Below are 26794 nucleotides of genomic sequence, written 5' to 3' on the forward strand. Positions count from 1 at the left end.
GTATTTAACCTCCGAAACGTGTTGAACAGAATCTTTGAATAAAGGAATTGATCGGAAGCCACCACGGACTGTGCTGACATCAATATCTACCATTCTACGGGAGGGGGGGGGGGGGGGGGGTATTGGGTCCCGTAAGGGTCTCTAGTTTATCCTATGGACCACCCTCCAGTGAAGTGAGTCAAGCCTTTATTTTATTTTATATTCCTTTTATGGCACTGTAAAAATGTATCTGAAACCAGTTATTGGTCTAAGAAGGTTAATATAATATATATCTAATCATTATAACCTATATCACCGGTCGACGCTAAGACCTACCTATCGATTACTATTTCAACCTATCTATAACCTTAATAGGCTATCCATCCTATTATTTACCACTCATCACTATTCCTGTGCCACAATAAGGTTTGGCACTCCATTCTTGGGGAAAAAAAGCGAATACATTACAGGTACAGTTTATGAACCCATTATGTAGTGCCATCGTTCACTCCTATCTTTCTTGTGTTCACACATGGATCGGTATCTACGTTGTCACCCCGATAGCAGCCTTACCACATACTATAAAGTGCGACTTCTCATCTCATCTATCTTTTGTGATAGTCCCTACAAAATCACGTTTACTCCTACTCCACTGGCGCCTCTATTTTATCTCATCTTTCGGATAATTATTCCTTAAGATCTGATTAACCCTCACTTTTTTACCCTTTTTACATTCGTACCTAGGACCCCAGTGCTGCAAGGCACCAGTACTAACCACTGAGCCACCATGCTACTTTATCTGAGGAAATTAGCAAGGTTTCACACTTCTGGTCTTGAATGGTTTGGCCAAGATTTGATATTGATGGCCTATCCTCAGGAATAGCTATAAGGTAATGGCTGATCAGCAGAGGGTGTAGGGTTTCAAATCCTGCTGATCTTATATTGATCGCCTATCCAGAGAATAGACCATCAATATACAAATCCTGTCAGCAGGAAGTATCCACTATGAGACAATTTCTCGCCACTCACCCTGTTATATTAGTGTTCTCCACAACCCAGTTATTGAGTTTTTGGAGAAATATCCCAATGAAAAACAGCATGTGCATGAAGAGCTGCTGGCAGTTCCTCTTGCAATTGTTGATCTATGATGTCCTAGATGTGGTCGATGGGAGACAAGTCCTGGGAAGCGGTAAGTCACGGTAGCACATTTAGGCAATGCAGGATGCTCACGGTAGAACAAGCAACATGCTGCCTGGTATTCTCCTTTTGAAAAACAGCTCCTGGGACACTGTCGTCAAGCTGTTAATGTAACTAAAATGAAGACTAGGTGGGTTCAGCTACCTTACATTTTGCCATCCCACACCATAAACCCTGGAGTAGGACCGGTGTGACGTTCTCTTGTGAAGGCCTCTTCATGGCATTGCCCATTTGGTGTGTAGACTAGTCTCAGGCTATATCTGCATCCAAGACAAAAGTGGGCCTCCTCGCTGAAGAGGACAGACCTCTATTTCAGCCTCTATTGCAGTCTAGCTGTGCACCATGATAGCCTTTGCGAGTGGTGGCATGAGGTCAGTTGAACGCCTGTAGCACAATGTTGTGTAGTCTTCTGATGGTTTGTAAGACATTGTTTTCTGCCATTGGTTTGGAAAGTGATTCCCAATTGCAGTACAGAATGGATCACTAATCAGATGATCTGTCTTTTCAGAGGTTCTCCTTGGTGCAACTCTTGCTGTCATTCCAGTTTGTCATTGTTCTACCAACGACAAGGCCATGCAACATTGAACAATGCTGACATCTCAGCCTAGGTGCGTAGCGATCTGCCAGAGTAATAAACCAAGGTCTGTCCCTCAGTTTGTGACAAGTGGCGATAACTGGCATGTCAACAAACAGGACTCATCCCACATCACTCGATCTGATTTTTAAGAGTTCATATGACAAAAAAACTTTGCTTCCAATCTGGTCTTTATGACCCTTCCAAACCTTACAGATTGGAGACAGGTGCTTGAAAATGTCATCATCTGTAGATCTTACGGACACCTGCTGCTTCCTCAATTTACATAACTTCATGGCTTGTCCTTCTTGGTTATGCAATTTCAATGTTAGGGAGTGTAGATAAATCCCCTTCTAAATTTCAGAATTAGATTGCTGGGACCCTGACATCTTCTCATGATACAACATAATTTGGGAAGTGATTTCATGTCCTTCATGCTTGCCATGAGCTTCATTATGTGTTAATGATAATCTATGTAACATCTAGGTCTCCTCCTCCTAGACGGTGGTGACCATGACACTTACAGCTCTGACCTTACAGCCTCCAACAAATATTCTCCTTTTTGAGTGTATGGAACTTGCTATGACCATAAAGGAGCTAATGAAGCCTCAGTCCCAAAACTGGGCAAATACCTTTCCCTCAATGAAAGCCTTGTTCACATAAGTAAATTTCATGTCCATAATCCAGGTATACTTTGTACATCTGCAACGGGCGCCTCCCCCTAGAACCCTCTATGTCGTGCGTCCCAGGTGTAGGAATGCCGAGTGGTATAGTGTGGCCTATCTGTGTCTTTATGTGTGTCACGGTGCTCCTACCTGGATACCGCTGGACCCCAGGCTTTGGCTCCGAAGCAATAAATAAAAGGGTGAAATATTGAGAAAATGAGAATCGTTTTGGATCACCTATTATTTATCAAAAAAGCCTGAGGAGGCGATCATATGGAGTATGTAAAACCTAAAACATAACTTTTAATACATATTACTAATATATGGTATATAATGTATGTACAATACATTACATAGAACTTGTAGTAGGAAAAAGTTGGTGCACGGCGGCACCTATAGGTAACCAGTTGTCCTACCACAACCTGGAAGGTTCCAGAGCTCCACGATCCCGGGAAAGAAGCTAAAAGTAGAAGATGAAATCTATCCCTGGGTACAGTGACGCGGTGATGAAAAATGACCGGGGAAAAGGAGATATCCCTAATTGCGCCCTAGGTGGGGGGGTACTGCTCTGGCCCTGTTAGCTAGATATATGTAGCAGCCTAACAGCAGAGCACCCGCCCTGATAAGGATGACCCTGTCAGGAACCTTGCCCTGAAATAAATAGCCCTAGTACACCCTGCTCCAATCTAGCCCTACATGCACGTTTCACCTTCAGAAGGACTCATCTTGGGAAACATGGGGAGCTGAGCACAAATGTAGTTGGGATCCACTGTATGAGCCGTGATGAGCTGGCCCACAATCATCGGTTCCCAAATAATGTTAGAACTGGATCTGGATATAGAATCAGCTCAAGAAAGCAAGAATGGGGCGGTATTGTGGCGTATGGTACTAGCCACAATCCACCCTGACTATTGGCCTAATATGCGAAGGCGATGATAAGCCTAACTTACCCATAGAGGCCACTGGTCTTTTAAAAAGAGCGCCATCCTAAAACGAGGCTTGGCTCTCTACCTGGGACGCGGTGAACACTGATGACGTCACCGCGTATTGAACCCGCCTGGACATGCGCAGTTCAACCAACGTGGTTGCCAGGTGACCGGGACGCGTCTCCAGCAGCTGTCAGTATTGCGATCCACCAGATGAGCGGCCGCAGTGAGGAAATGGTATTTAGGAAGTTATGTGGAAATAATTTTAAAGCTGATGGCATCAAGCAAGTAGGAACAGTAGTTAGCCCATATCAAGGTCGCAGAGGGAAAATTCAAGATAGGGTTTGGCAGTCCACAGACTCGACGCAGCTACCGCACGTATATTATATAGTGTATATAATAGTCAAGCTTACGTGTGAAACTCTGTACCCGTGCAGCCTATATACACTATAAGAAACCGTAAATATAAAGAATGTAAGGAATCAGGGTGTTAAGGGATTAGATGAAGCAACTATAATTAAGCTGCTCATTTAATCCTGATGGAGACATAGTTTGTAGGCGATAGGTCCACCGGGCCTCATGCTGTAATAGGATGCAGTCCCAGTCTCCACTGCGTATGGGTGGATGAACCACCTCAATGCCTATGGCTTTTATGCATTAAGGGTTACCCTAGTGACACTCATGTACGTGTCTGAACACTGCAGTGTCTCTACTGTTAGCAATGTCTCCCAGGTGTTCCCCTATGAGTCGGCGAAACTCCCTTTTCGTTTTCCCAATGTATTCCTTTTTACAGTCACAAGTGATCTTATAAATAACCCCCTTAGTCCTGCAATTAATAAAATGCTTAATTGTAAAGGATTTCATTAGGTTAGTGCTGTAAAAAGTTTTACTACATTGGATCGTGTTACATGCAACACAACAGCTGCCTCTGAAGCATCCTTTAGGTTCGCAGTCCAACCAAGTGCCTTTTTGTGGGGCAGGGGTGTAATGGCTTTGGACCAAGAGATCCCGTAGGCTGTTATCCTTCCTGAAAGTAACTTGTGGATAGTCATTAATGACCTCCCTGATGTCGGGGTCCATTAACAGGATGGGCCAATGCTTTTTGAGGATCTCTTTTACATGTCCTGACGCACCATCAAACGTGGTGATGAGGTGTATTTTCTGATCCCCATTCTTCTTATCACCAGGGGTAAGTAGTTTGGTGCGGTCAGTGGAGAGGGCTCTCTGAAAGGCCGATCTGAGTGTATGGTCTGGGTAACCCCTAGATAAGAACCTTTCCCTCAGTACATCAGCTTGTTTGATAAATTTGTTTTCTCAGAACAGTTACGGCAGAGACGTAAGTACTGCCCCTGCGGAATCCCTCTTTTGAGCGGTGTAGGATGACTGTAAATAAAAGAGAATAATTGAGCGAATAAGTAAGAACTTGAGATGAAGTTCAATGGCAGCTTTACTTGGGTAGACGTTTTTCCAAAACAGATTTCAGGCTTCATCTTGGTTCCAGCAGGCTTTAGCATTAAAATGCCAGGCAAACTCAACTCTGCTACATCTGACTTTGCTGTCCTGACAAGCCTAATTAGTGTCTTTGCTTTCTTCATGATGCTGTGCTTCACTCTTTGGTCGGGCTTATGTTCAGCCAAGGGATGTGGTAGAATCTGGTGAGCTCCAACATGGAGTCCCTACCAGCACACACACTACCACTAGCACTAGAACCAGTTCTAACTGGTCCCCACCCTTCCTGCAGGAAATAGGACTAGCCCACTTCTCTACAGAGGGGGTTTATAATGGAATGGTTAGCTCAATTCTACATAGTTACAGCTCTGCCAGGTTTGCTGCCAACTGCTGGTGAACCAGGCATATTACAGGTTATAAACAGTTACAAACATTATTATAGATGCACATTATGGAGAGGACCTGGAACATAATGCATAGATAACTTTATGTTAGACCATTAAGGACAGTAGCAGGGTGTAGGAGTGGCAACACCACTCGGGGGTGTTACACATCCATATTATAAAGGCTTGGAAAATGTATCACCTATAATGCTATTGCATTTTCTTCCATATTTAATAAACATTTTAGCTGAATCAGACTTATATATAATGCTAAAAATCTGACAGAAGACAGAACCTAAAAATGTAGTATCCAGTGAATGAGTAGAATCTGTGGGTCTTCTCTGCTTTACTTAGTGGTCACTACTCACCATGGCGGGTATCTGTAGGAATGTCCTCTGTACTCTGCTCATCACCCCTCACATAGGTCTCTGTAGGATTAATATTGTTCAGATCATCACCTGGATTCACGAGCTGTGAAACAAATATTGTAGAAGTCACCAGATGGTTGGAGAAGTCGTGTAGAATGTGTTATGTGACCAGAAAAGATCAGTAATTAGAATGATGCTGTCACGATCAGTGTGGGGGAAAAACTCAACACTAAACACAGGAGAGAAGGGGAACAGTAACTGGGCCTGGAAACTAGGGAAGGAACAGGTCACCTCCTAAACAACCCTAATCCGGGCCCTAACTACCTATCAATATGAATAGACCTTGAAGATAGGAATATTCATATGCTGTATACCTAGGCCCAGAGACAACCCATTCCTCCCCAGATAGATGAATGGAAGTACCTGTCTCAGGCCCAGATACAAACAACAAGGAATATAACAAACACAAAACAATAAGAAAAGACAAGACTTATCTGAAAGTAGAAAACTAGCAACCACAGAGAACAACCGACCAGCTAGTTAGAAGACAGGAAGAAAATCTATGAACCGCACCTCCAAGAGTGAGAAGCGGCTACTTATGGGAAAGGTAAATTACCAACAAGCAACACCTGAAGCAAGGGCTGTGGCTTTCACCAAAACACAGACACAATAAGCTCCACAGTGAACTTGCCAGTCTCTCCGATCTCCTGATACCTGCCATGGGAACGTCCGTGACAGATGCCTAAAAATGACCGGACAGCAGGAGGTATCTGACCCAAATATCTGCAGGTCTCCTGTATAAATCTGATCTATTGAAAAAATACAGCACAATAGTCCACAATAGCATGTTTGATGAAGGCTCAAAGGAGTATTCCAGTAGATACACGTTATCCCCTGTCCACGATCACAAGAACAGGGGCCTCATACCCCCAGAAAGTCCCTTACTGCCTCCCTAAAATGAAAGGCGCGGCCGCTCCATTCATTTCTTTTTTAAATCAAATCTTTTTTATTGTTATTATTTTCATATATACAGGAGAAACTCACAAAATGTGAATATCTTGCAAAAGTCCATTTATTTCAGTAAGGCTACTTTCACACTAGCGTTCGATCGGATCTGTTCTGAACGGATCCGTCTGCATTATTTTAGCATATAACAGCTAAGTGTGAAAATAGCCTCGTACGGATCCGTCCAGACTTTCAATGTAAAGTCAATGGGGGACGGATCCGCCTGAAGATTGAGCCATATTGTGGCATCTTCAAACGGATCCGTCCCCATTGACTTACATTGTAAGTCTGGACGGATCCGCACGCCTCCGCACGGCCAGGCGGACACCCGAACACTGCAACCAGCGTTCAGCTGTCCGCGCGGAGGCGAGCGGAGCGGAGGCTGAACGCCGCCAGACTGATGCAGTCTGAGCGGATCCGCTCCATTCAGACTGCATCAGGGCTGGACGGCTGCGTTCGGGTCCGCTCGTGAGCCCCTTCAAACGGAGCTCACGAGCGGACCGACGAACGCTAGTGTGAAAGTAGCCTAATGCAAATTAAAAGGAATTACATTAATGCAGCTTAAAATTAGAATTTTGTGAAAAGGTTCAATATTCTAAGCTCAAAGTGTCAGACTCTAGTCAGCTAATTAATCCATACCCCCTGAGCAAAGGGTACCTCAAAATTGTGACTTTGGGGTTTCATAAGCTGTAAGCCATAATCATCCAAATTATAACAAATAAAGGCTTGAAATCTCTCGCTTGCATGTAATGAGTCTATCTCATATGTTAGTTTCACCTTTTAAGTTGCATTACGGAAATAAATGAACTTTGCACAATATTCTAATTTTTCGAGTTTCACCTGTAGTACTTAGACATAAATAGTACAAATATATGCCTTAGTAAATCAGAGGTATACAAACCCGGTTCGGGTATCCGATAATGCACATATTAAAAAGAAATATAAAATAATTGTACATTTACATACAAATGTAGACAAACCTTAATCTCCCCCCGCCCCTTTAAACTGCACCTAACATAGTAATTATACCTTTATCATTCTCTTATTTTACTGTACCAGTGGTTGTAACAATAAAAGTGTATGTCTTCGTTGACAACCGTGTTATGTTTTTCCCCCCTTTCCTCTGAACTCCTTATATTTGAATTTTATTTCTCTCACTCATAAGCAGAAGGCGCCTAGACGGTAACCCTGGCGTTGAAATCCACAGCCCCCAGATAGATTCAAATTTCTTAAAGGCATCTCGCTTGATATATATTCCTCTCTCCATCTCTATTCACGTGTTCGTACGTGCAATAAACTCCACCTTGGTAGGCACTTCAGTACTAATCCAATATTTTGCAATCAGTTTTCTGGCATTATATAGTAATCTACCAATACCAATAGCTACTGCCTTCCACTGCTTCATCTTGTAGGAGGCCCAAAATACAAACTAAAGGACTATCCTGGAGTCTAATACTATACACTTCAAGGATTATATCTAAAACATCACGCCAAAAAGGGCCCCACGCCATACACTCCCAGAACATATGTATGATATATGCGTCATGAGTACCACATTTGGGGCATTGAGAAGTGTCTCACAGTCCCACCTTATGAAGAAACATGGGTGTCCTATATACTCTATGTACTAAATAAAGTTGTGATAATCTTTGAGGTTCACAGAGTGATAACCTAGGGCCTTTCTGCACCCCATGCATCCTTAACTTTTAGAGGGAAGCAATCCTGATAAAATAAAAGCAAAGCTTTATAAAAAGTGGAAATAAGCCATTTAGGATTCCCTCCTCTTCTGATCTGTTCCGCTATGAGAGAAACTTTTATAGTGATGTCAGCAACATTCCCCTGCACCGACAGGGCATGACGCAGTTGGAGATATTGATAGAAACTGGAGTTCTCAATATTAAACTCCTCCTTGAGAAGATAACCACATTACTCCTTTATCTCTCCACATCCCAAAGCCTACTAAATTTTTAAGCTCAGGTAAACCATTATGATTCCATAACGGGGTGAGCGCATTGCAACCTGAGATATTTGTGATATCTTTAAAGTTTTGCCTGACTTTACGAAATAAAAGAATAACCAGGAGACTGTCTGGTGGACAGGTATCTGAGCTGAGCTCCAAAATATAATTTGGTGGCTTACCCCCCACCAAATGTGAGACTAAAATACCCACTAAATTAAAAGCACCTTCCTTCCCCCACGATTAGAATTGTTGAGCTTGCAATGCCAAAAAATACATCCACGGATTGGGGATTGCTAGCCCTCCGTTATCTTTACCCCTTTGTAACGTTTCTAACCTAATTCTGGGAGATTTTTTGTTCCAAATTAAAGATCTAAACAACCCCTGTTTTTTTTTTTATACTTTATTGGTATCCAAATTGGCCTGTTATGAAGTACATACAGGAACTGCGGCATGAGCACAGTTTTCACCAAATTGGCCCTACCTATAATTGAGAGAGGCAGTTTGCACCAGCTATTTATTTTTTGTGCACTTCTATCTATTAATGGGTTCAGATTTAAAGCGATATATTCTTGTGGCCTATAAGAAATTTTTATCCCCAGGTATCCACACGCAGGAGCAGTATTTTATCCCTTACATTCTGTGATATAGGGTCTATGGGTAACATAACACATTTATCCCAGTTGATAGAGAGTCCAGAATAAGAGCCAAAACTCTTAATCAGCCTAATCACATATGGTACAGAGTTTGAGATATTGTCAAGAAACAGCAACATGTCGTCGGCGTACAGTGCGATTTTTTCTTCTATATTCCCGTACCAAAGACCTGTAACCTGAGGGTCTCTACGCACCATTTGGGTCAAAGGTTCAATGGCCAACGAAAAGAGCAGCGGTGACAGCAGGCAGCCCTGACGTGCGCCCCTTTCCATGGCAAACAGTTCTGATAGTAATTCATTAGTATGCACCCGTGCCCTTGATTGATTGTACAAGAGTTGGACCCACTTCATATATCTAGGCCCAAAACATATAGCCTCCATTACCTTCCATAGAAACATCCACTCGACGCTATTGAAAGCCTTCGCAGCATCGAGTGAGATGATTGCCCTGTGTCCGATCGTATCTCTAGACATCTTCAGGTTAAGCTGCAACCGTCTAATGTTGACTTACCAGGCATAAAACCTGTTTGGTCGCCATGAATCAAGCTGAGGATAACAGTATATCTGTTGGCCAAAACTTTAGCCAGCAGCTTGACATCTGTACACAAAAGCAATACAGGTCTATATGAGACCCATCCGCCATGGGTGCCTTCTCGTTAGGAAGCCCTTTTACTGCTCCTTCTAGTTCTTCCAAGCTCAAAGGTGTTTCCAGACTATCCCATTGCTCCGCTGTTAAAGCCAGTAAACGCAAGGGTTCTAGAAAAGTTTTAACCTCGTCTCCAGTACTCTGTAGTCTGGTGGTATACAGTTGTTGGTAATATTCATTGAATACTCTGACTATCTGAGACCCGACTACCCGCACTATCTTGGATGCATCCCACATAAGAAGGACCCTGCTGGGCTTAAATAATCATGGCCAACATGTGTCCCGCACACTCACCATCCAAAATATTTTTGTTTCCAGAGAAATCGTTTGCGATTTGCAAATTTGCAAGTTGATCTCTATACATCCGTTGTACTTCAGTCCACCTAGCCCTATTTACCACTGTGGGAGTTTCCACATATACATTTTCAGTATTTATAACCTGTGGGGATTTCCTCTGGTAGGCAGATGATAGCGGTGGCAGTATAGAGGCTCAGGAGACAGGCTTTGTGTCCAAACCATGCCCTTTTATTCACTCCAGTGCATCATATCAAAACTGTGCAATTCACACAACAGCAATGTCCATAAACCCCACCTCCCACAAAGGATCCCCAAGCATTGCAGGCGTCTTGGTGCCTGTTCACACAGTCTCTCACATCCGTGGTCAGAACTACACCTTGTCGTGGGGCGGGTTTGTCCAAGTTCGTGCAAGTTAGACAGGCCACGTGTCGGCCTGGACAAGGGATTGGCTCCGGCCACAGGATCCCTTCTTTTGGTCCTTCGCTGAGCCTGCAGAAATTGGGCAGTCCTTGTTAGACGAGCGGACTACAGAGCTCAGCCCGACCGTGCGATCAGCCTCCCATACAGCTTACTGCAGTGAGACAGGAGACCACACTTCATCAGCCCCACAGTCAGTGAGCATCAAACCTATATTCACAGCCCTGGGTGTAGCGGGCAGACCACACCCAGCAAGCATAGTGAAGGATTAACTCCTTCCCTACCCAACTAAGGCCAGAGATAACCAACCTGCCAGGATCAGTGTAGACTGACACCAACAACTGAAACCCGTCCACCCGTGGTGGTCTGTGGGAGTCAGACTTTGTTCATTCTCTAGAAATTACACAGCATTTGTGCCCTCAGTTTTCTCTACACCTATGAGCCTCAGGTTGTTCCATCTGAGTCTATTTTCTAGATCATCTGCTTTAGCCAACAAATATGAGACATCTCGAGTGATTGTCCCCATTTCTTTCTTTAAAGGAGATACAGTGTCCTCTAAACAGCTAACACGGTCTTCCACCACCTTAATTCTTTCAGATACTTTCTTCATATCATGTCTGAGGAAGGATACATTTTCACTTAGATTCCCCACTTGCATGGTGAGGGACGTTAGCAAGGAGTTGCAGTTAACTGCTTTCAAGATATCTGAGATGGTGGGTTCTGGTAATGCCCCTTTGAGGCTCAGTTCTTGCTGCCTCTGTGGCACACCGTGCAGATGCTTCTGCCATGATGGTGTCCTCTCCCTCCTCCAGAACAGTTGGGTCTTGCCAGCTTGCCGCGATGGGGGAGTAGACCCAGTGTACAGTGCCATCTCCCTGTGTATGCTCTGCGGCAGTCACTATGTCCCTGCTTGCAGCCAAGGTACAAGTGGGTTCCACACAGGCGAACTGTTCTAGTCGCGCCGCCACCTCTGCAGCTCTCACTCCCACTCCCCCGCTTTCTTGTTTCTCGCGGGCCCGCTCTCCTTTACCTCCTTCTCCTATTTGCTGTGGTGGGTCATTTCCGCTGAGGTCCAGGTACTGTGGGGATCGCTTCAGGGAGCTTTTTGTTAGTTTTATGCAGGGATATCAGGATTTTTTAGCGGATTCTTGTCTGGGAGAGTGCTCTGCTGCATCCTCTCACATGCCCCCCGCTCCATTCATTTCTATGGGTATTCCGGAGATAGGCGAGTGCTTTCTCCAGATCTCGGGAACTCCCATAGAAATTAATGGAGAGGCCGCACGCATGTGCGACCGGTCGCTACTGTCAATTAAAGGGGAGATGCAAGAGGCTTGCAGGGGGTACGAGACCCACGTTCTCATGAGGAGATAGTGGATAGCTTGCACCTACTGGAATACCCCTTTGAGTGTAGCCAAAACGTTGCATTTATTTGCATTGACGTCATATGGATTAAAAGACCACAGCTTGTTTTAACCACTGCAAGTGCTGCAGTAGATTTCTGGCTTCATTTACACCAGGAAACTATAAATTTATCAGAGCTGCTGGCCACACCCCCTTCCCTGCCCTTGCCACACAACCTTTCAGAAAAGTGGCGAGAATGGTCAAAAATGGGGAGATGCGACAACTTTTTAGAAAGTTGCAGTTGTGACTTTTTAACCCCACTTTCCAGGCGCAAAGGAGATGGTAAATCTCCCCCTATGTTCATTATCAAACTGGGGAAGTGTGTACAGAAGTCAGTTAAAAGTATGGGGGGGGGAGTGTCATGGTTTGGGAAATATTTTTGGCAGCAAGAATTGGGCCTCTTATGCAGCTACATGGCAGAGTGAATGCAAATGCTTATCAGAACCTTCTTCGACGACGTGTAGTTCCTTCCTTGTGTTTATCGCTTAATCAGCCCTGCAGGACAATGCCCCCTGTCACAAACTAAAAGGGGTAAAACAGTTCCTTGAAAACATTGAAATAATTAAATGGTCAACCCAGAGTCCTGATCGAAACCAAATAGAAAACTTCTGGAAAATTCGTGATGACAAAGTGTTGGCCAAGAAACCCACTAAAGCCACCAAACTGCTGGTGAGCTGTAGATAGATACAGATGGAAAGCCTAAGTAAAGTGGTCCAGCTATGAGACTGCCGGTTAGCCAAAGGAAGAAGACCAGAGGGTTCAAAATGCCCGAAGGGTGCTCCACAGAGTCATGGCCCTGGGAAAGATGACAGATATAGTAATACAAAAAAAAGAGGATTACGGTACAATTGGAACTCTCCGGTCCTAGGGATGGACCAGGAATCACGAGAAAGGTAACTGGAGTAGAGGTTATCAGAGACGCCAAAGGGTGGAGGTGAGTTCTGCAGAGAACAATATATATATATATATATATATATATATATGTATATATGTATATATATGTGTAGGAGTTATGCTCGTCCACAGTTATGGATCAGGATAGGCAGCTCAAGTGTTTCGGTGGGTCAAGGATTGCCCTTGCCCTCCTTTGGAGAGATAAAAGCAGTGCGGAGAGAAAGAAAAAAAGAGAGGAGCCCTTCGCACCCGTTAAAAAGAAAGAAGAAACACGTACTAGGCGCCAAATCACTCAGTCATTAGTCGTACTGAAGATATATTTGGTTCTTATTTGTATATAGAAAAATAATAAAAAAAACTTTCACCTGGGTCAAGTGAGAAAGCCAAGGGTTTAAAGAGGGGACCACAACCCTATAGTGGTGATATTGACAAATAGAAATTTTAAAATGAAAATAATAAAATCAGATGCACTCACTTCACAGCGGGGGGCAGTCACCAGGATAAGCTCAAGACACCTGGGACTATCTTTCCCCCCCCGGCCAGGATCGCATGTAGAAGTATAAATAATTGAGCGCCGCCTACACACGTGGCTTCTGGTCAATCATTTTAATAATAATATATGGCTCAACGCGTTTTGAGGGTCTGATGCCCTCTTCTTCAGGAGAAATAAAGGAATTTGGTTACAACAGAGAAGTGTTTGAATAAATAAATAAATTAAAAAGCATCAAATATATATATATATATATATATGTGTATGTGTAAGGGTATACAGATACACACACATCTATACAACACCCGAATGGGGAAGATTATTATTACTTTGCCCCAAATCATTCATTGGGCGCAAAAGATAGATCATAAAAATATATGTATAAAATATAGTATATATCAGGCCTGCTCATAATATACAATATATAAAATCAATAAGTTGATATAATAAAAATCCGATAAGACACTTAGTAAAAGATAAATATCCATGTGTGCAGAGATATGAAAACAAATACTGTATAGCCAAAACAAATATAAATGGATTGTGAAAATACACATAAAATATTCATAAGAAAAAAACATATATGAACAAACCTAGACAAATTTCTAATTTATATATTCAAACAAGTATTTTAGGCTGATAGAGCGGATGCTTAATGATCTACTATGGGGGAGGAAGCGCGTGAGACTGAAGGCACTCTATTTTTCTATGCCCTATAATCAGGGAGGCCTTAACCTCCCTTATTTTAAGGGCTATTTTGTGGCCTCTCAACTTTGTTTTTTTAATGATTGGGAAAGTAGCCATTTCTGCAACAGAGTGGTGAAAGACTCAGGTTTTTCGGATTTTTTTACCATACTGGAGTCCGATTACTTATCAAATCCACAGATTGGGTATATACCCTTTTGCAGAATGGCTATAAAGACGTGGCTGGTTATAAGGAGCTGGTGTGGAGTCAAGGCATCACTTATTTGTACCCCACTATGGCATAATTCAAAGCTCTTGGAGTTAAGGGACTTGAGTTGTCGCCAGTACTGGAGGACTAGGAACGTTCAGTACTTATATCAGGTGGTCAGTGGCGGACAAATTCTGTCCCTGACGGAGCTAAGGCAAAGAACAAACCTGGGAGAGGTGGCTTGGTATGCATATTTCCAATTGAGGTCAGCACTTTCTAGTACTTTGAATAGTCACCTTTTTTCTATAGATACTCCGCAATTTCTACATGACTTATTCTGTAAAAAAGCTGTCACGAGAATTAAAATATCACATTGTTATAGACACTTAATGAAAGAATTTTTTTTGGGTGTTCTTTCTCCAGGACAAAGATCCTGGTCTTCTTTACTTTTAGAGATGGGTCCTCCAGATTGGGAGAATATAGGGGAAAGTTTAAAATTCGTTTCACATAATTTTAATCACACTGTTGTACAATTCAATATTTTGCACAAAATATATGTGACACCTATGTGGTTATATAGGAGAGGACTTAGAGCCTCCTCTGACTGCCCACGCTGTGGCGATTCCGAGGCAGATCATCTACATTTGTTTTGGGACTGCCCAATGGTGAGCAGCTATTGGAGATCGGTCCAAATTAACTTGGCTCGTAAACTTAATATCGTTGTCCCTCTGCTCCCCAGGATATGGGTCCTGGGAGATTTATCAGAGGTTAACTACCAGCCTACAAAACGCCAACTATTGATCAAGGTAATGTTCTTGGCCAGGCTTCTCATCTCCAGATTATGGTTTTGCTCTTCCGCTCCAGACTGCAACCATTGGTTGGGTTTGGTTGAGAAAGTGAAAAGTTATGAGAGGATTTTGTGTAAACAAAGAGGATCCTATCTAAAGTGGGGCAAATTGTGGGCAGACTGGGACAAGCCTAAATAATTAATCTGGGTTAATTTTTTTTTTTTTTTCTCTTCCTTCTCTCTTTTTTGTTTTTACTGCAAGGTGGGGGGGGAGGTTTGGTGGGGTGGGAATGGGGATGATCCTACTAGTCTGGCTTTTTCTATATGAATTATAAGTAGTAAAGGAGGTGATTTACATTTGGGTACTGGAGTATCTCTAGGAATACTGGGGGATGGCGGGACCCTCCGGCATTAAATAATGGTTAAAATCTTTAATTAAACCATAGTACTGTGTCGGGTGTGGGTGGGGACCCGGGGCCCGGGATATCGGGCAGCCCGGTGACTGGGTGTGCCCTAGGACGCGGCTCTCTCTGTCAGACATGTGGCTCGACTGCAGGCAGTGATATGACACACGTTGTATGGGTACCAAGAGGTGTTCTCTCAGCGGGACAGAGCCGGTTTTTGGGTAGTGTTCATGTTTACATTTTCCCTAAACACCGGTGATCACCGAGCGATACTCGAGTTGTGTCCCTTTATATATGAGACACTAGTGTGGATATATGTGAGGTACGGTTAAGTCGGGCATTAAACTTTTAATTTAACTACATGGGGATGAGGCAGTAAAATATGTAAGAGGTTCTTTTACCACTGCGATAGAAGACTGCTGGACCCCCAAACTTGTTTTATGGAATGCTTGCAATCAAAGATTGCAGTAGGCCCGCTACGTACGGTCAATGTGAGCTCGTATGAATGGTTACATGGCTGTCAATCCTGTCAATTTTCCTACCCGTGTTCGGGGGAGAGTGCACGGGGTGCGCGCTCGCTCCCTGGTGGCCGCCCGGGCTGCGGGCCCCGGACTTTTTCCCCTGTATAGACAGCAATATGCCAAGTGGGATGCTTTGTGTGTTTGCTTTGCCTTATTAGGCTGTGGATGGCGGACGTATCCCGCTTTTCCCCCAGCAAGTGAGATCTCCATTTGTATTCTTGCTGTTTCCATAAGCAAGGATTCTTGTATGAAATTATTTTTGATTATGTTGTAGATCACAAATGTACGGACTGAAGGATTTTATAATATTATAATTGTAATATGGATATGAACTTTTGCATTATAAATTAATAAAATATATAAAAAAAATAAAAATAAAAAATATATATATTCAAAGAATAAAAAGAAAAAAGGTGGAATAAATGGATCTGTACCTTCAGGAGTGCTTTAGTAGATTCCTAGACCAGTATGGAGTCCTTGGGATGGGTTGTTATGGTGGAGTATTTATAGGTGGCCTCCTGATTTGCACATGTGTTTCAACTAGAATCTATAGAACCTCCTACTTCCTGTTTGTATGAATCAAATTGAATCGTTTTATTGGGATTATTTGATTTATATTTCATTTATGACCTTTCATTCTATATAGCTTATGTGATGGGAAGATCCTACATAATATTTTTTTGATTAGACGGCATCGTTTGGAAGGGTACTATACACTTCTGGACGCGATGCGTTAGACTGTGGAACGCATCGCCATTCACTTCCGGTTGTTTAGTAAATGCCAGGGAACGTGACCTAGAAGAAGTAATGTGTGTAAAGAAAAATTCTAGGGGTAAAGTGCATGGCTCCGTTCTCCCATGCACTTGGTGTGCCGGACAGTTATTGATCCCGATGCGTTCCACTGTGGAACGCAACGCCATCCACTTCTGGTTGCAGGAGGAAGGGGATTAAAAGCAGACTGCCGTAATGTGGGAGGGTGCAAGTGCGATGCGTTCCACCCTGGAACGCAACCGACTGGCTGTGTATGGTAGCAGGGGGGTGGATATGTGCATTCCACCTTGCGTTTCACAGTTTCTACAAAATACTCAGCTCTTAGGGGTTTCATGAAAGATGTTTTACTTTATAATAATGGGTGTATGACCCCCCAAAAAAGAAAAAAAGGGAGAGAAGAAAAACTTTAGTACATAAGTAAGTAAGTAGTTATTGGGTAGGGGAATAAGTCTTAAGTAATTAGGTGAAAAAATATTAATTAGTGATGAAATATCAAATTCAGAAATTTTTTGGGCCATACTATAGAAAGTTATAAATAGGAAATAAATCTAAGTAGGAACATGATCAGTTCAAGGGGGGAGAGGGGTAGATAGCAGTACCACTAATATCAATGTATATAGATATGCTAATACTAAAAATATGGACAAATATATAGATACATTTATTAATATATATCTATATATACACCATACACATCCACATAAAAAAGGGGGGACATGTAAACTCTAAGTACCGTGGGGAGTTGTGCTCCATATAGGATAAATGGAACTGGATATTTGTTTTATTCTGAAGTTAAGATATCATCTTCAGTAATTTATATATTCAAGTGACTCATTTAGACCGAATGGTGTTAAGGTGAAAAATCCAGTACATCTCCCTGCAGCATAGAGATTGATAGGATCTCATGTCTTTTTCTAATAGTGTAACTGTTAGACCTGATGGATCTCCCTCATGGAACATCGCAAAGTGCCTGGATACACTGTGAGTAGTGACCTTCCTCGCAATGTTCGACCGATGTTCATTCATCCTTTCTCGTGCAGATTGAGTGGTACGTCCTACATAGAGGAGGTTGCAAGGACAGCGTAGGAGATAAATGACCCAGTTGTCCCACAGTCTAACCTCTGTTTAATATTAAAGACTTCTTTGCTAGAGGGGGTGATTACTTCTTTTGTACCATTTGTTAGCATATTGCAGAATTTGCATCTCATGTTGTTACATTTGAAATTTCCTGAAGTTTTTTTTGTTTTTTTTGGGATAGTTCTTATGCAATGGGAAGAACTTCTTTCTATTTTTGGACATGATGGGGCTAACAGGTTCTTCAGGGTTTTGGCCCTTCTGAATATCAAAATAGGTGTCGGGGGGATCAGTTTTCCCAGTATCGGATCCTTTAATAGGATTGGCCAATTTTTTACTAGGGTCTGCCTGACGAGGGAGTGTTGGGAATTGTAGCGAGTAATCAAACTTGAACCATGAAACTTATAATTATTTTTTACTTTTTCCAATGCGGAGAGTTTGGGTTTGGGTTTCAAACTCTCCTTTTGTGAGATTTGGTATACTCTTTTGCTTGACTCCATTAAAAGTTTCTTTGGATAGCCTTTTTCTTTGAACCTTTCCTTTAGTTCCCTAACCTGAGTCTTCATAGTTTGATCATCTGTACAATTTCTCCTGATCCTTTTCATTTGGCTGTAGGGGATGTTACACTTCCATTTGGGATGATGGCAGCTCCTATAGTCGAGGAAGCTATTCGCATCCACATTCTTAAAGTGGGTTTTACTAATGATTTTATTATTTTTAATGCTTAAATGTAGATCAAGGAACACCACCTCCACTGGATTGTGTACCATAGTGAATGTGAGATTCCAATGGTTGGAATTAATAAGCTCAATAAATTGGACTCGGTCCTTGCTGTCTCCTTGCCATATGAAGATAATGTCGTCTATAAATCGACGATAGAACTTAATTTGTGGATGTGTCAGCAAGCCAAATCTCTGTTCGAAAACCCCCATAAAAAGATTGGCATAAGATGGGGCAAACTTCGTGCCCATCGCTGTTCCCTGTGTTTGGATATAGAATTTATCATTGAATGTAAAATAGTTATGTTGAAGTATAAATTCTATTTAAGAAGGAATTCTTTCTGATGATCTGGCATATGAGGATCCTGAAGTAAGGTCTGAGAAATAGCAGCAGTACCTAGAGCATGTTGGATGTTGCTATACAGAGCTGAAACATCAAGGGTAACCCAGGTATAATTTTCCTCCCAATGAAAGGATTCTAGGGAATCTATGAGATGTGATGTATCTCTTATATATGAAGGGAGTAGAGGTACATACTTTTGTAAATAACTATCTACATAGGCAGAAAGATTGGCAGTCAAACAGCCCACTCCTGAAATGATAGGTCTTCCGGGTGGGTTTTGGAGATTTTTGTGGATTTTGGGTAGAAAGTAAAACCTAGATATTGACGGATGTGCAGTTTTTAGAAAGAGCTCAGTTTTTTGTCTATGATTCCCCCGGAATATCCTAAGTCTATTAGATCAAATAAGGATTTTTTGAAGGGTTTTGTTGGATCTTCTTTTAAAGGTCTGTAGTAGTCAGAGTCTGACAGAATTCTTAGGGATTCTGCCAGGTAGTACTCCGAATTCATAACTACTACCCCTCCTCCTTTGTCCGCACTCTTTATAACAATTTCTTTATTAGCCTTAAGGCTTTTTAGTGCTTTCTGTTCATTTGGGTTTAGGTTTTTTCAGGGTCTTTTTAGGTAGGGAACAGAGGGGCCTTTTTTGCTGTCTCCTTTTTGTTCACTAAGTGCAGTCTTTAGATCTTCCAGCACTATATTATAGAAGCATTCTATATGGGCTCCTCTGCTCTCCAAGGGGTAAAAAGAGGATTTACCCTTAAGATCACATTGAATGGGTGGACAACTCTGCGTGGAGGGTTCTATTTTGTCTTCCACTCTAGTTTGTACATGGATCTTACCTGCAAAATGCCTTTTGAGAGTGAGTTTTCTCATAAATTGATTTAGATCAACAAAAAATTCAAATGGAGCTATTGTATCCATGGGGCAGAAGGAGAGACCTCTACTCAGTAGTGCTATCTCTTTATGTTGTAAAATGTGCTTGTATAGATTAAATATGCCTTTAGACCTTTCTAGATGACTTGGGGATGATGACTGGATTATGTGGGACTGCTCTCCATGTTCCGGGCTCTTGACTTCTTTTTTTACTGGTGTTTCTGCATTTTCCTCCTCTGCAGCCTCTGGGCCGGAAAGGGGGAAAGATAGTCCCAGGTGTCTTGCGCTTATCCTAGTGACTGCCCCCCCCCCCCCCCTGTGAAGTGAGTGCATCTGATTTTATTATTTTAATTTTAAAATTTCTATTTGTCAATATCACCACTATAGGGTTGTGGTCCGCTCTTTAAACCCTTGGCTTTCTCACTAGACCCAGGTGAAGGTCTTTTTATTATTTTTCTATATACAAATAAGAACCAAATATATCCTCAGTACGACTAATGACCGAGTGATTTGGCGCCTAGTACGTGTTTCTTATTTCTTTTTAACGGGTGCGAAGGGCTCCTCTCTTTTTTTCTTTCTCTCCGCACCGCTTTTATCTCTCCAAAGATGACAGATGTCAATTGCCCTACTCTTCTGCAACCACAAAAGATCTACAGCAGTTGACAGAGGGGGCCATCTTAAAACTCTCCATAGGCAGAACATTTTGAGAAGATCCAGACAACATGCAATGTCCATGGTCAGCTGTAATCCTGCCATCTCCACCTTTCCCATCATACAATGATAAAACATATATACTGGCGGATAAAACAAGACTGAACAAAAGATCCTCACACATTTCATGAAATCTTATCTCCATCTACCTGATCTTGTGGGACATAATGATGTTCTGAACCATCCAGTGGAAGAAGAGGACTGGGACATCTCTCTGGTGTTCTTCTCTCTTCCTTAACTGTAGGAAACAAATCCAGTGACTGAATTCATTCCTTACATACAGATAATGAGAGGACGTGTGTATTTAGTCATGTCTATTACCTGGTGATGTGAGAGGCCGGTGACCCTCCATCATGAATTCCTTGTACAGATCTCTATGTCCTTCTAAATACTCCCACTCCTCCATGGAGAAATGGACGGTGACATCCTGACACCTTATAGGAACCTGACAATACAATGATACAGTGATCACCTAGATCCCTTCATAGCGTTCCTATATAATGTCCCAGCATTCCCAGCAGTGTCACCTCTCCAGTCAGCAGCTCAATCATCTTGTTGGTGAGTTCTAGGATATTTTCACTATCAATTTCCTTATGTATTGGGCTTAGGATTCCTTCCCATCCTTTAGACACAGGAACCTGACAGCGCTCACTAGAGGTCTTCTTCACTACTGTGTAGTCCTGGTTATGGAGAGACACAGTAATAAATATCACTCCATACATCTCCAGAGTCCCTCACCTCTCCAGTCATGTTCATCTGTTACCTCTCCAGTAAGCTGGAAGAGGATCTCTAGGGTGAGATTTATAATACTCTCTGCCATCTTGTCCCTGTTCATCCTTGATGGTCAATCAAAAGAAGTATCTTATACAGAAGATATTCACTGAGCGTATCCTATATTCTAGAAACCTGAATGGAGAGAAGATGAGCAGATGTAAAATCACACAAAATACCATATACAATACAATTACTGGAGATAATAAGAGGAGACAGTAGATGTTGTGTTCTCTCCATTTATAGCCGGGGACCAGCACTATGATTGTGGAGGAGACAGGGCACAGGAGGCCAGGGACCAGCACTATGATGGTGGAGGAGACAGGACACAGGAGACGGGGATCAGCACTATGATGGTGGAGGAGGCAGGACACAGGAGGCCGGGGAACAGCACTATGATGGTGGAGGAGGCAGGACGCAGGAGGCCTGGGACCAGCACTCTGACGGTGGAGGAGACAGTACAGGAGCTGGGGACCAGAACTATGACGGTCGAGGAGACAGGACAGGAGCTGGGACCAGCACTATGGGGTTGTTTCGATACCAAAATTTTGATTCGGTTTCGATACCATAAAAAAGTATTGCGATACTCGATACCATTCGACACCACGCGAAAAAAAATAAAACACCAAAAAAAAGCTGCGTGCATTTCGCATTTTATGGAACGTCCAGTCCATAATGGAACAGTCTGATCCTATTTTTTGAGGGGACAAAATGGGAAAACAAAATGGCGAATTGCGCAGTTTAAATTTTTTTCCTGGTACGGCGCTTGCCGTGATATGTTTATTTATTTATTTATTGTTTAAATATTTTATATGTAAATTTGGGAAAGGGGGTGATTTATACTTAATATTTAGGTGTGTTTTTTAAAAAAAATTTTACTTTTTATTTACTATTTCCCCCTTAAGGACAAGAACCTGGGATCTTTTTATCCCCTCTCCTATTCACCCTAATAGAGGACCTCACACTCTCCCTGCTACCCTGTGCATAGTACACACAGCATCAGGGAGCTGACTATGGCAGGCAGGGCTTCAGTAGCGTCCTCGCTGCAATAGTAAGCGATCGGAGCCCCAGGATTACACTGCTGGGGCTCCGATTGGAACTGACACTGCACCACCAAAGAGGAGGAGGGGAGGGGACCCTGTGGCCACTGTCACCAATTATAATTTTTTTTTATCATCTGTGTTTTTATTGTTTTGGATAGCTAGAAAAGTTATCCACCAATGCCATGACAAAATACAAACACACCCCATTCGGGGCTATGAATAACAATGAATAACATGACACATTAAAGATACAGTATATGACTAGTATTACAGCATACTGAGGTACATATCCTGATAACATCATATAATGAGAAAAGAAAAGAAAAGAAAAGGGAAGGGGGGGGGGGGGTAGTAAATATACTTCAGGAACCCATCCCTTCAGGTATTAGGGGGGAAGATTTGTTCGTGTTTCACCACAGTATGATGATTTCAACCAAGCATCCCAAGTTTTGAGAAACTTATAATGAGTGCGACATGATCTACTGGACATCTCCTCAAACCTACATATTTGATGTACTTTTTCGAGCCATTCGTTGGTGTAAGGGGGAACAGTATTTAGCCATTTCAAGGGGATTAAAGATTTAGCAGCTGCCAAAAAATGATTAATCAAGGCTGATGGGTGTGGGCGTGCATCCGACAGAGGAGACCCAAGTAAAACCAGGGCCGGAGTCAACGTTAGTTGTGTACCCAAAATTTATTTTATTATATGTTCAATTTCAGACCAAAAGGAGCGTATGATCATGCAGTCCCACCATATATGGGTATGTGTACCAACCTGAGAGTTACACCTCCAACACTGATTTGTGGGAGATAGGCCATGTGCTCAAAGAAACTTACCAGCGAGCTAAAATCTTGTAATGTGTTTCTTGCAAGCGTACACATCTAGAGTAACCATGGTAATTCTGAAGAATTTGATTTCTTTCCATCTCCGTGAAAGATAGACCCAATTCCTTTTCCCAGGCCGAAATGAACCCAGGGCTGCTCAGGCTTTTTACCTCTCTCACTACCGATACCACTTTAGAAAGCTTACCAAACCTGGAAACCGTAGACGACAGTTCTGATTCAAAGTCAGTGAGTTCTCTAAAGGGATAGTTGGTTTGTAGGAAGTCCGCGCAACATCTGTTGAAGTGTGAAATATGCAGAAATGTGAGAGTGAAGTTTGGAAGCAATTCTTGTAGTTCTGTGCAACTGGGAGTCCCTCCGCTCGGGAATAGTTTTGAGACTGTTACATGAGCTAGTTGGTCCCACATGGGTTTGAAGGTCAAAGAGTCCCTACCAGCGACCACAGGTATCAAGCTAGGAGGCAATAATGGCGAGATCTTAGGAGCTAGAGAGGGTGATAAAGATGTCCAGACATCAGAAGCACCTTTGAAGAGTAGGTTATTGTCAAGTGGGTTAAACTTCTTACATGCTTTGGAGGGAATCCACAAATCTCATAATAAATCTCCCTTGTAAGCTTTCGCAGACCACTTGGATATGTTCTGCGGTTCAGAGAAGCCAGTCAAATTGATCCATCTTCTCAATTGAATCGCTTTATATAGTGTTTGCACATCTGGCAAACCTATCCCTCCTTTTCCCCGGAAGTCTAACTAGGAGTTCATGTGCCAATTGAGGACATTTCTGCTTCCATATATAGCTTGAGAACAGTGATCTTAATTTGGCAAAGAAGATTTGTGGCAAAGCAATCGGTAACATTTGCATCTTATATAAGACCCTGGGAAGGATATATGTTTGAATGACATTTTTTCCTGCCAAACCATGAGATCAGAGGAATATCATAGTCTGAGAGGATTTTTTGGATTTCCGTAAGGAGCGGACGAAAGTTCATATCGTATAGTTTGTGTATGGACGAGGGGATATGTACACCTAGGTATTTGAGGGAAGAAGAGGCCCACACAAAAGGCGAGATGTCTTTGACTCTCCTAAGATTTTGTTTGGTGAGGGAAATATTTAGCAACTCCGATTTCGTGACATTCACTTTGAAATTTGACACCTCCCTGAAAACTTCAAACAGGTCTACCAGACAGGGCAGTCCCACCTCTGGCTCAGGCAATAGAAACAATAAGTCGTCTGCAAAAGCTAAAGCTTTTAGTTCCCCTTCAGGAGTAGGAAAGCCCTTAATGCACGAGTGTTGTCTTACTCTTTGAAGCAATGTCTCCATCACCAGTACAAATAAAGTGGGGGAAAGAGGACAGCCCTGCCTGGTACCGTTCGCTATCTCGAAGGGAGGCGACAAATAGTCATTGACCAGCAGAGAGGCCGATTGTTGAGAGTATAGCGAAAATATCGCTTCTATGAAGGCATTTGGGAAGCCAAACTTCATTAGGGTAGAGCGCATAAACAACCAATTAACTCTATCAAAGGCCTTCTTGGCATCTACTCCGAGAAGGACCAATGATTTAGATTCTGCATGTGCTTGATGTATCGCGGTGAGAAGTTTAATCGTATTGGTCCTCCCCTCCCTCCCCGGGACAAAACCCAATTTCTTTATTCTTAGGGACAGAAGCTTAGCCCAAATTTTCAAATCTAAATTTAGAAGTGATATAGGTCTATAACTCCCACATTCTTCTGGATTCTTCCCTTCCTTTGCTATAAGGGTTATATGAGCTTCTTGGGTCTGCTTCGGCAATGGATCACCTCCAAACAATGAGGAGCAGAGATCTAAAAGGTGAGGCATGAGTACATCTTGGAATTTTTTGTAATAAAGCAATGGGAGTCCATCCGGTCCGGGCTTCTGCCCGGGGGGAAGGAGGCGAGGACCACAGATACTTCCTTTCGTGTGATAGGAGCGAGAAGGGAGTTAATCATTGCTTGGTCTAGTTTTGGCAAGGAGACGTCTTGTAGGAAGTTATCTGTTAGAATTTTCCTCTGTTGCTCACTGTGTACATTGTCAGCCTTATCTATATTGTATAGTGCTGAATAATACTTATGGAACGCTTCTGCCATCTCTGGGAGAGACGAAGTTGTCCTACCCATGTGGTCTCTGATTTTATGAATATGTTGCTTGGCTCTCTCCTTCTTAAGCAAGGCCGACATAAGCTTCCCTCCTTTGTTTCCATGTGCATATAACTTATGTCTAAAATGTAGATAAGCCTTGGCAGATTTATTTTGTAGATGAGTGATGAGCTTTTCTCTTAGAACCCTCAGTTTCTCTTGCGTATCACGTGAGCAAGAATTTTTATCTTCTTTCTCTAGGGTAGATATCTGTTCTAAGAGATCATCTGTGACTTTTTGCATTTCCTTTTTTAATTTAGATCCCCAGGAGATAAATATGCCCCTAACAAAAGCCTTATGAGATTCCCATATTATTTGACTCTTTGGGCCTGAATTTTTGTTTAATTCGAAGAAAACCTTAAGTTGCGATTGTATATCTAGAAATGCTTTAGTATTTTCTAAAATCTGCTCATTGAGGCGCCATCTCCATGTTGTGGGCACAACATCAGCTAAGGTAAGGGAGAAATGGACCGGCGCATGATCTGAGATAGTTATAACCGAGATACCTGTGGTCGTTACCCATGGTAACAGAGAAGCGTGGACCATCAAGTAATCCAACCTTTGATGCGAATTATGAACTGAAGAGAAATAGGAGTAGTCCCGAGCGGAGGGATTCTGTAGCCGCCAGATGTCTGAAAGAGAAAGTTCAGAGAATTTAGAACATAGTCTAGCTAGTGCACGCCAGACTTATTGGTAGAGGAATCTAGCAAGGGGTTTAGAGTTACATTCAAGTCTCCACCCAAAATTATCGGCCCGTCTGCAAACAATTTTAGTTTGTCCAAGGTGTCTAGAAGCCAGAAAACCTGGCCGTGGTTAGGAGCATACAAATTTGCTAAAGTAAGTAATCTGAGCTCTCAAAAACAGTATTCTGCCATCTAGGTCAGTGTACTGTTTCAGAATTTTGATAGGAATGGATTTGTGTACTGCTATAGACACTCCCTTGGAAGCTGAGGTGCCATGTCAGGAATGATACCAGTTCGTGAAGTATTTGGATGGTAACTTGGGAATTTTATTTTTCTTAAAATGGGTCTCTTGTAAGAAGAGAATGGAGGCTGGGGAGGGGGTGGTTTGAACGCCTTGCCTCCAGTTTAGAATAATATATGCATATAACCATCACATTTTTGCAAACACATACATTAACCTGTCTAGAGACTTGCAATCAACTAACTAGAAAATCGTCTATCGAATCCGTTACTGAAGCAGATGAGTATAGCTACCGGGGAGACCAATGCATAGCAAACAAAGTAGGATATGGGGAGGGGGGGAGTGGATATCTGAGACAGAAAAAGAGACAGTATCTCCCACTTAAGAGTGACATAATCATGACATTTCGTCTGCACCATCCAAAGGGAATTATAAACGTGATCCTAAAGCCATCCATCTCATATCTACCAGCTATGACCACATATATTGCAGGTGGCTCTCAATGGTTCTAAGCATACACGTGGGGGGGGGGGGGATGGGGCAGACGAAACCCCTTTACATCCAAATACTCTGCTTTGACCTAATAATAAGGGATATCCATATACTCAAATTCTAACATTCCTCAATCTGGTTCAGAGTCCTGCTCATGTGAGCTCCTATATAG

General features: G+C 42.5%; 1 protein-coding gene across 1 annotated transcript in view; it reads right to left on the minus strand.

The window, feature by feature from the left end:
• The window catches only part of LOC122930585 (oocyte zinc finger protein XlCOF7.1-like), a 31323-nt gene extending 5483 nt beyond the window's left edge, over positions 1-25840 (minus strand). Inside the window, exons 1-6 of the mRNA XM_044284075.1 lie at positions 25713-25840; positions 21162-21304; positions 20926-21078; positions 20720-20843; positions 20548-20636; positions 5542-5644 (exon numbers count right to left, since the gene is read on the minus strand). Of these exons, the coding sequence (XP_044140010.1) occupies positions 5542-5644; positions 20548-20636; positions 20720-20843; positions 20926-21078; positions 21162-21233 (541 nt within the window). The 5' untranslated portion in view covers positions 21234-21304; positions 25713-25840. The remainder of the gene's footprint in view (positions 1-5541; positions 5645-20547; positions 20637-20719; positions 20844-20925; positions 21079-21161; positions 21305-25712) is intronic.
• Between the last annotated feature and the right edge of the window lie 954 nt (positions 25841-26794).

Source organism: Bufo gargarizans, chromosome 3 (genome assembly GCF_014858855.1).
Source record: "Bufo gargarizans isolate SCDJY-AF-19 chromosome 3, ASM1485885v1, whole genome shotgun sequence".
Taxonomy (NCBI): Eukaryota; Metazoa; Chordata; class Amphibia; order Anura; family Bufonidae; genus Bufo; species Bufo gargarizans.